The sequence below is a fragment of the Centropristis striata genome, chromosome 19 (genome assembly GCF_030273125.1).
Source record: "Centropristis striata isolate RG_2023a ecotype Rhode Island chromosome 19, C.striata_1.0, whole genome shotgun sequence".
Taxonomy (NCBI): domain Eukaryota; kingdom Metazoa; phylum Chordata; class Actinopteri; order Perciformes; family Serranidae; genus Centropristis; species Centropristis striata.
Genome location: NC_081535.1, coordinates 13,337,529 through 13,348,015, shown reverse-complemented (window position 1 = coordinate 13,348,015; position 10,487 = coordinate 13,337,529). Strand labels below are relative to the sequence as shown.

Here is a 10,487-nt window from a genome sequence, read left to right as displayed (position 1 = left end):
ACCCTGGTATGACAATATTTGGATTGATGGAGAAAATTAAGCTCCTCAAATCCAGCAAAGTCTGTAGCTGAGACAGGATCAAATCTGTGATGTTATTTCTCAAATGCCAAAATGAGCTCATCAAATATTTCAGTGTGGTTTATTAAAATGAATTATTTCTTGAAATGTGCAACACTCAGAACAACAAATAAAGTTGGGAACAAATACAATTCTGACATTTACAAAAATCTGTTTAAGTAGCACACTGGCAAGTCTTCTGTAGTATTATAAACACACAGGCCTTTCTCTGCTGATTGATATTGCTGAGTAAAAGCCAACTTGGCTTTTAAGAGAAACAGTATAGGCCATCTTCACTCACTCAAATACATTTTTCAATGTGAATAAAACGTTTATCATAGAGGATAAAACTCATAACAGCATACAGATAATCAATAAAGATATGTGTGTGCGTGTGTGTGTGTGTATGTGTGTGTGTATGTGTGTGTGTGTGTGTGTGTGTGTGTGTGTGTAAAAGATATATATCTAGACCAGGGATTCCCAAAGTGTGGTGCATGCACCCCTGGGGGTGCACCAGCTGCTGCTAGGGGGTGTGCGAGATGAAAAATGTAATGGCGGTCTGATAATTACACAATTACATTTTTCCCCCCACACAATAAAGAAGTGTAAATAAACATTTCCTTTGTAAAATGTAAAATCAAAAACTGTAATAGTAATTAATTAATAAATGCAGGCTATTCAAAATGCACTTCATCTCAAAATAAAGCGTCTTCCATTTTTCCAACCTGTGTTATGATGACGGGGTTGTGTTTGTTAGCTCCACGCTCATTTAAAATTGCTGCATTTTTTGTTCAATGTGGCTCAAAATATTATAAACTTTTTTCCCCAACTGATCTGCTTTCTGCCTCTGATCCTGAGCCTGTCATCATCCTCTTTGCTCTTAAAAGTGGAACCTTGCGCATAACTTTGTTGCATTATATTGTAACTGTGTTTCAGATTAATTCAAATACAAGAGCTCATTTGTTGTGATGGTGATTATCTAATTATATGTGTGTTCTGGTCATTTGAGCATGATTAAACATGCCGCCTTTAATATGGCGATAAAAAAAAGCTTATTGCATTTTGGGGTTTTTTAAGGTGTGGGGGATTGGGGGTGCGTCAACCTGGTTGGGACATAGAAGGGGGTGCGCGGCTAAAAAAGACCGCTGATCTAGACATTTACAACCATGACTGTAATCAGATTGACAGTCCATGTCCCGCCCACAGTGCTATGATAGTGGCTCTCATTGGCCACCTGTTGCTATGACGACTATATACAACTCTGTCTGTAGTTGTAGTTAGCATGTTGCTAGCAAGCTGTAAAGCCAACACAGAGTCAGAGATCCCTGTGCTTCAGCCTGGATTGGCCAGATGGAGAGCTACCTGACCGTCTGTCAGTGTCACCTCAATCCTCCTCCGGCACACGACCTGGGTTAAGTCCAGGTGACGGTAAGAGCCGCTACCCAGCAGCTAACACGTTATTTACCGTTAGCTGTGGGTCAAAAGTGAGCTTTATTAAGCGAGCAGCTCCCTTATAAAGTAACGTTAGCATGTTTTGAACCAAGCGTATCGAACTTACTAGCAAATAATCAATTACCTACATCGACAGGCTAAGTTAATGTGTCGTATTAACGTTACACAATGCTTGTATACTGGTGATGAAACGTAAAACATAAAACAATGAACCTACCTTATAGTTAGATTATTTGCTGTTTAGCAGATTCGTTAATTAAATTAATTGGTGTTTAAAGCGTCGTTGCTTGATATCAGTGGAACTAATTAATGACCACTTACTGTACTTATTTAACTAATAAAACTTTTTTGTTCAGGCAGGCATTTTTAGGTTGTCCCTAGATGTTTTTATTATTGTCTCTGCACCTTAATCTCCTCCTTTAGCTGTTTTCTTTAATGTACTTTATTACCTGTGTCTTTTTATCTACTGCTGATTTTAACGTGTCTGATTTTTCTCTTAGTCTTTTGTTTATTTTGTGTCTGGTTTCTGTAGCACTTTGAGATTTCTTTATGAAAAGTGCTTTACAAATCAAATGTATTATTATTATTATTATCATTATTATTATTATTATTATTATTATTAGTATTATTATTATTATAATTACCTCTGAATCAGGTGTTTGTTGTCCCCTTATGTTAAACATATTTTTGTGGTACCATTAGTTAGCGTTAGTTTAGTTGTTTGCTGGAATTGGTAATTAGCCTACTATATAACCAGCTCGCTAACTAACTAACTAGCCATTATTATTAAACATTTTTGCATTCCTTCAATTGCATCAGTCTCGCATGAGTATTAAGTGATTTTGCACTTTTGACACAAACCATTGATAGCTGGGAATTTAAAATGTATTGTCATCATTCAATTACCATATAGACAATAATTCATATTTTAACAACACAACTATACAAGATGCTAGCCAGCTTCCAGGTAAACTGAAGCTCGGGGTGAATAATTTATTTTATGCATTGATCAGCTTTATTTCTGACTGCCTGCATTATTACAGTTATTCTAGTTTTTTAGTCAATGCCTCATAGTTGAAACCCTGGAATAACTCTTCTGCATGCTGTCACAAAAAAGTCAGTAAATTTAAAAAGGAAATCATTCTATTTTGAACCCATTAAAAACTTACACCTAATAAAGGTAAGTTTTGCACTTCATGTCTCTTTCCATAATGCCCATCACTAACAGTAACACAATAATGGGGCGGCTGTGGCTCAGTTGGTAGAGCAGCCGTATACCGATCGGAAGGTTGGTGGTTAATCGGTGTGTGAATGGTTTCCTAATAGTGGCACTCCATTTATAATATTAATTTATGAGTGAACATATGTGGGTGAAAACCTACCTTACATATTGGCCATCAGCCTGAGTATAATATTGCTCGAAAAGTAATTTATAGTCAATCTCAATTTAGAACAAGTCACCTGAGTGCGAACATGAGGGATTAAAAAGTTTGTACATTTTATGACTTATGTTAATATTTTTGTGCTTTCTTTGTCAAACAGAGAAAATTGTCTCTCCAGCTGTTAAGGATCATGACTTGGTTCACATTTCCTGCTGACAACCTGCTGTGCAGGTGTCTTTGCATCTCCATCACTGCCTGGTTGGCTCTTCTGTTTGTCTTTGGAATTGTGCCAGCTGTACTTGGAGTCTCTTTTGGTGTCCGCAGACTCTACATGAGGACACTTCTCAAGATCTTTGAAGTGAGCATGGTGTCTGCATAATACGCAATCTTATTAGGGGGGCACAAATTATTTTGTATTGACATGTTGTTGAACCAGGGGTTTGATGGACTGAAAAGGTTTATTTAATGACTATACATTATACAACATTTCAGAGCAAGTATCTAAACTGCTGCAGTAACATATTAGGAGCCTTTGAGATCAAAATAGTTTTTGCAGTGTTAAAAAAAAATGCATTCCCCATTGGATGGGACCCCCGGGTTCTCCCAGCTCAGGGGGGACTGATGGAGACACAGGACATGTTTCTGCCTCCCTTTCCTCAGGGACTTGCATTTTGGGACTGACCCCGGGGAGGAAAAAGCTTTTAGCCATGGGACTACCATCTGAGGTGGTGTAGATAGTGCATGGAGCTTAGACTCCTAGGGTGGAATATATTTACTGGCATAGTTGGAGTTTTTTTGAGATGTGAAAACTCAAGGCAAATCTCCTCACAAGTGCAGCCCCTGTGGTCCTACAGTTTCAGGCAATACAGCTGAAGGCAGCTGTAAGTAATGCAGTTGTTTTAACCCTTGGATTTGGTTCTTGGGGCTCTGAATGAGGCCCTGTTTGAGTCCCTGGAGCTGGTCAATGTAAAGTAACTGTCAATCAAGACCGTCTTCCTGCTGGCTTTTGTCAGAAGGTTGGGATGAGCTGCAGGCTCTCTTGATCTCTTATAAACCTGCATTGTGCAGGTTTATCAGGGATCAAGGTAAAGGGGTGGATGTGCGGCCCAGTGTGACATTTCCTCCAAGCATCCTGTCTGACCTTTCTCTTTCTGCTTTGTCCATTCAGGTCTCTGGCATTGAGCCAAGCTAAAAGAAAAAACAACTTTACGTTGGTTTTAACTCAGAGAGCCTAAAGTCCAAGCTTTCAATATGGATCTGCTATTCCACTACCTTCATATATGGTCAAATTCTAACTTTCGCCAGGCAGCATCTTGGCAATTCAAGTACACTTTTATTTGACTGAAATATATGGTATTGCTATTTAATCTGTACCATCCTATGATTCTACTATCTTAACCGAGCTCTGGGCACCTCCTTCAGGGAATAGATGTGTTGTGTTCCCAGATTGGCCAACAGGAAGCTTTTTGTCTGGCAGGCTGGCCTGAGTGGCCTATCTACACCACTAAATCAGCCTTAGTATCTTGCAAGGCTGGCAAGCATTTGGTAATGTCATGTTGGCTTCATGCAGCAGGTCTGGATATACTTGTTGGCGTAGGAGTGTGTATATTTAGTGTACAATTGTGAATAGATTGTCTTTCATGGGCTAGAGCCCTGCTGGAATGCACATTGGTGTTTTATTTAGTACACATCAGTGTGTGGTCTAAGTTTAGGTGCCACAGATGCCTGATCCATCAAAACTGTGACCTATTTATGCTTGAGGAAGTCAGACAAAGGGTTTGAAACTGAAACTGGACCACAATAGTGCTGAATGTTGTCTACAATCTCTCTGCATTGTTCTCAGGGAAAGATGTTCTCTGTTGCAGAGCTGTCTCTGTCTCCAGGGATCATGTTGCCTAATTTCATCACTCTGATCATATCGCAGTCTATGCTGCTCATATCCTCTTTGAATCTGTAGCCTTGAATGCAATTTAGAGGCCTGCAGTACTTATTACTGCTCATCCAAATTTATAGCTGCTAGTCAGCAGTAGTGTATCAAATTAAATCTTTAGCTCTTCCTTTTACGTTGCAGTATGTTAAACATTACAGCAAACAATGCAAAATGTGTTTTTAATCTTGTTAACTCAATGTTTTTCTCTTAAAATTAGTGGGCAACCTCACGAATGGAGATGGGAGCAAAGGAAAAAAATGAGCAACTCTATAAACCATATAGTAATGGTAAACAAGTTTTTCAAGAGTTCTCAGTCATGAATGTTTACTGTACTTGTGCACAGTATCATATGCATGTCCTTCTTCTTTTCGTTCACATGGTAGGAATCATAGCCAAAGAACCATCATCCTCCTTGCAGCAAGAGATCCAGGAGCTCAGAGGTTCTGCCAGCTGTCTGCGCTCAGAGCCGGAGTTTGAGATGGCTGACATCTTCTACTTCTGCCGGAGAGGTGTAGAGAGCATCGTGGATGACGAGGTGACCAAGCGCTTCTCGGCCCAGGAACTGGAGAGCTGGAACTTGCTGACTCGAAGCAACTACAACTTCCGTCATATCAGTCTAAGACTAACTGTCGTGTGGGGCTTTGGAGTCCTCATCCGATACGGCGTCCTGCTGCCTCTCAGGTCAGAGCAGCACACAGGCAGGTCATGTGGTTGAGGTAGTCAGGGTGCAATCCAGACACATTGGAAACCCCAAAATTTCTGACTTCATTGTAGAAAAGTACAATAGGACGGCAGCACCGATGGAAAAGCACTTTATAAATGGTTAACCATCAACTAAAATTCATTATAAAGCTTATTTGCTCACATTCAGTTAAAATATTACATACCATCTGCATTTAGAAATACAGATATTTCCAAGTCCAAGTGCCGTAAGATAATATGTATAATGGCGTCTGTTAGCTAATGCATCATTTTTCCTCCACTGTTTCATATATGAATGCAGGGAGGCTGCACTACTGAGAGTACAATTGTGTGTATACTCGCCAAATGAACATTAGTTTCATGCACCTGGAATGCTTGGAGAATGCGGGAAATTTCAATACGGAAATTCCAACCTCCAAACAACTTTGGCTTGAATGATCCGTCTCATCGTACACAAGCTGTCAGTGGGTAAACAACTTGTTGGGCTTTGGTCAACTGTCTGTTCCCATTTTTGCAGGGTTACTCTGGCAGTCACTGGCATTTGTCTGCTTCTAGTCCTGACTACCTTGGTGGGCTTTTTACCAAATAGAGAGTAAGTTTTTACCCTCAATTCTCCTAACAGTTCAAGCATTCACATGAAGTTAGTTCGCTATAACAAGGGTAGAAAGATGATAAAAAGCTACAAACTTACTCAGTGTAACCACTTGTATATCAGTCATAATTTAACCTTGAAGTGTACATCCTAAGAGTAATAGAGTAATTGTTGTGGCAATGTGCTACATGTCTCCAGGTTGAGATCCTACCTGAGTGAAAAGATTCATCTGATGTGTTACCGCTTCTGTGTGCGAGCTCTCACAGCAATCATCACCTACCATAACAGGTACAACTCATTTAATATTCAGGAACAATATCAGCTTCCTAAGAGACAATTTAACACTCTTAAACGCTGAAGTATGTATAAAGTTACCTGTCACCAAGTCTTATGTTATTGTCTTACACAAACGTGTTTGCTTTCAGAGAGAACAAACCAAAGAATGGAGGTATCTGCGTGTCCAATCACACGACACCAATTGATGTCATCATCTTGGCCAATGATGGCTACTACTCTATGGTAGAAACTTTTGTGTGTTTGTGTTTCTGTGAGTGTGTGTGTGTGTGTGTGTGTGTGTGTGTGTGTGTGTGTGTGTGTGTGTGTGTGTGTGTGTGTTTCTGTGAGTGTGTGTGTTTGTGTTTGTGTTTCTGTGAGTTTGTTCTTCATAGGAAGGAATGATCATGAAAAATTGTTTTTGAGCTGAACTTGAATCAAACTTGTCCATTAGGTTGGCCAGGTGCACGGAGGGTTAATAGGAATGGTTCAGAGAGCCATGGTGAAATCCTCTGCTCACATCTGGTTTGAAAGATCAGAAGTCAGAGACAGACATCTAGTGGCCAAAAGGTAACAATGCATCTTCGTAGTGTTTGTATTGCTCTGATCTCCAGCTGTATTGTGGTCAGTCCTGCTGCAGTGCAACCACTTATCATTTAAGATGTGTATTGAATTTTAATTCACAATACATTTTGTTCACTCCTGTATATATCTTAATATGTCTTATGGTGAATGGGTTTCAAGAAACTAGGTACACATTTTATAGAATTAAGTTTTAAAGGGGACATATGGTCTTTTCCAGGTATAGAGGTTTTAGAACCCATTTTACAATATGGGAAGTTGAGAAATTAAGTTGTGGTTAAAACATTTGATTATTGCTTAGACGCATTTGGTTAAATGACTGAAAACATAACCAGTTTTGCACACACACAAATGTGTTTTTATAATGAGAAAGGGTCTCCTGACAAGTAATACACTGGTTACTCATAGAGAACATTAAACAGTCAGAAATGTTGATATTCTGTTCATTTTTTTGCATTCTTGCTCTAAACGTGTGACAAGAAACACGGATGTCTTCTCAGTTTATGATATATCAGAATTTATGCATGTCTGTTATCAGACAGTAAAGTTGACAGTGAGGAAAAAAACTGGCATAGTCTGGAGCAGCTTGTGGATACAACTTGAAATTGTAGACATTTGTATATCATCGTTTCTTGTAATTTATGAGCACTTGACACTTGGTAACTTGCCATAGACCATGGAGTATAAATACATAATTATTTGGTTTTGGTTATAGTGGCTGTTTAGATTGAGCATCATTTGGCTTGAACTAAAGCTCTAAGCACAAGATTCTTTAAACAAATGTGTTGACTTTGCTTTGTTATTTCAGGCTAAGTGATCATGTTGCTGACAAAACTAAACAGCCCATCCTGATCTTCCCCGAGGGTGTGTATGATGATTTAATTCTTATAAACACAAATGAAGAGCCGTTAACATAACGTTCAGTGTTTAGTGTTGATAAGAGCTTTACACTGTGTCTTTCATAGGAACTTGTATCAACAACACTTCAGTGATGATGTTCAAAAAGGGCAGCTTTGAAATCGACTGTACAGTCTATCCTGTTGCTATAAAGGTCGAAACCATTTAAGTCTTCTTCTTCCTTTCTGCTCATTTTGCTCTTTCCTGCACTTGACATACCTACATGTTACTTTATGTCCGTCTTGCAGTATGATCCTCAGTTCGGTGATGCTTTCTGGAACAGCAGTAAGTTTGGCATGGTGAATTATCTGCTGAGGATGATGAGCAGTTGGGCCATTGTGTGCAGCGTTTGGTACCTGCCGCCTATGAACAAAGAGGTGAAACATTTTGTCACAACCTTACAAAGAAATATTTGGTGTCATACGTGTGAGTGACAGAACTTGTAGATCATGTTTATTCTACTTCCTGGAGTACTTTTCCACCTTTTCTTTGTCTGTTCTTTTGTATTATTGATGTGTAGAAAGGGGAGGATGCAGTGCAGTTTGCCAACAGAGTGAAAGCAGCCATAGCTGCACAAGGAGGATTAGTGGATCTTATCTGGTGAGTTAGTAGCGAAGTTTTCATCCAAATGCAGTGCAAATTCTGACACATTTCAAGAAAATCAGCCCAAAAATGTGAATTTAAGTGTTTCCATCCCGTTTTGTCAATATTTCCAGTTTGTTCATCAAGATCAGCAGCGCTCAAGTCTGTTTACATTGCACTGTGTTGCTTTTGCCAAGCCTTAGTTTTTTGTTTTTTTTTATTCTGCATTTCCCCTCAAATTTTGCATAGAATTAGGTGATGGAAATGCACCTAAAGTCATGATATAGATCAAAAATTGTATGTGTTGTTACAGAAGAGCGAGGTTTCCAATGGTATTGCGAAATGCATCGTTATTATGACAGCATTACACCCAGAACTGTATGACACTCTGTTGAGTCAGTTTGTGATTTCCTTTTCCTTTCTTACCTGTCTGCTTTCAGGGATGGGGGGTTGAAACGAGCAAAAGTGAAAGACGCGTTTAAAGAAGAGCAGCAGAAACTCTACAGTAAAGTTCTTTTCGGTGAGCAGGACGAGGGGGGCCGAAGAGACAACACACAGTTAGAAGCTGAAAATCCAGAAGAGGATAAAAGTAATCAAGATGAAAAAAATGACAATGAAAACACAGTGAATGCACCACGTAATAAATAGAGACCTCCACATATTATAGAGTGACATTTTACATAATGGTGAATGTGAATTATCAGAAGTAGGACTTTATATTGATTACTACTGTAACTGTATTTTTTTTATTTTTACCAACGTCTAAGTGGAAGAAAATTATTTAATGTGATATTTATGTGATATTTGTCATTTTATAAGTGTAAAAAAAAATATTTATTTAAATTTTTTGTACGATGTGAAATTGGGAGTATGGTACAGGAAGCTCAAACACTGAAAGATGTACAAATAGTCTTTATTTTTTACTAATTGTTAGTAAACCAAAGTTCTATAACAACCTCAACATCCCTGCCTCCTTTTTCCAACCATATGAGCTTGTTGTATATCTGATTAAAGCAAGTTATCTGACCTCTTTGTGAGTAATTATAAAGTATTTCAGCCCTTAAGATAGCTGCAACATTTCAGGTGTCTAGTACTACAGACTTTGTTACATCACAGTGAGACAGTGGCAGTGCCAACTCTTGTGCGTCACCTTGCTAATTGGCTCAAGGCTCTATATGTGTGTCTGCGTCTTTAATCTTCGCTGGGCACCAGGACACAGTGAAAGTGAGATCAATCACACTGTACACAGTAACGTAGGTTTTCAATTTGTTTGTGTCACGTTGCTAGGAGAGTCTGTCTTTGAAGGATTTCAGAGTGTTGCAAAGGACCAGAAATGTGTTTTTTTCCCAGCAGGAGTCAGTGTTCAGACATGAATCATCCTGCATACTGTGGCATGAGTTACAAACATACAAGACAACATAGAGAGTGATTTAGACAGCTGTATAACTGTCTAAAAGACACATTTCACATAGATACCTAATCCCTCTCAGGCTCATGGGAATTGAAGGTTTATCGCAGCATGCATTGAGGGCTAGAAATTATGCAAAGCAAACACATTAAAGGCATTTTTTAGCATCCAACTGACCTGAAACCCATGCAGACACTGGCACTGCAGCCTGATTAAGATTCAAACTGGGCCTGCATGTGAAACTGAACCCAACCCTATGAACCCTATCAGTTGACAAAGGCTTGTCAGGTATCCTGCTCTCTCTCCACGTCACAATTAGAGCAGAAGTCTCATGTTTTCCGACCAGAAAGATGTTAAAGATAAGTTAAACTGTGACTATGACTAAAATGTACATGATTTGAATGAAAATACACCAAGGGACTAGATGATGAGAACTGTCAATTTGAGGAAAGTAGCCAATCAATCAATCAATCAATCAATCAATCAATCATTCAGTCTTGTACTCATTTGCATGCAGCTGATGTCATGTGTGATGCTGATGCACTCTGACAGGTGTCAACGGGAATCAGGTGTGTACTGATAGCTCCAGTAAACGATTGTTGTGGTGTGAATAAGGCCAAGCAGCGTGTC

At 39.1% G+C, this 10,487-nt stretch overlaps 1 protein-coding gene across 1 annotated transcript; it reads left to right on the top strand.

The window, feature by feature from the left end:
* The first annotated feature begins 1,304 nt into the window (after positions 1 to 1,304).
* On the top strand, positions 1,305 to 9,470 carry gpat4 (glycerol-3-phosphate acyltransferase 4). Its single transcript, XM_059357256.1, has 13 exons — positions 1,305 to 1,485; positions 3,052 to 3,249; positions 5,039 to 5,108; positions 5,205 to 5,502; positions 6,041 to 6,115; positions 6,314 to 6,403; positions 6,541 to 6,634; positions 6,843 to 6,958; positions 7,779 to 7,834; positions 7,936 to 8,021; positions 8,116 to 8,244; positions 8,388 to 8,467; positions 8,890 to 9,470. Exons 2-13 carry the CDS (start codon positions 3,082 to 3,084, stop codon positions 9,095 to 9,097), a joined length of 1,470 nt encoding a protein of 489 aa, XP_059213239.1. The 5' UTR covers positions 1,305 to 1,485; positions 3,052 to 3,081; the 3' UTR covers positions 9,098 to 9,470.
* The last annotated feature ends 1,017 nt before the right edge of the window (positions 9,471 to 10,487 follow it).

Excerpts from the sequence above, each read along its gene's own strand:
- gpat4 (XM_059357256.1), top strand. The coding sequence starts at position 3,082 with ATGACTTGGTTCACATTTCCTGCTGACAACCTGCTGTGCAGGTGTCTT. Across the intron at positions 6,635-6,842 it reads ATGATGGCTACTACTCTATG|GTTGGCCAGGTGCACGGAGG; the intron begins GTAGAAACTTTT and ends CTTGTCCATTAG. Across the intron at positions 6,959-7,778 it reads AGACATCTAGTGGCCAAAAG|GCTAAGTGATCATGTTGCTG; the intron begins GTAACAATGCAT and ends TTGTTATTTCAG.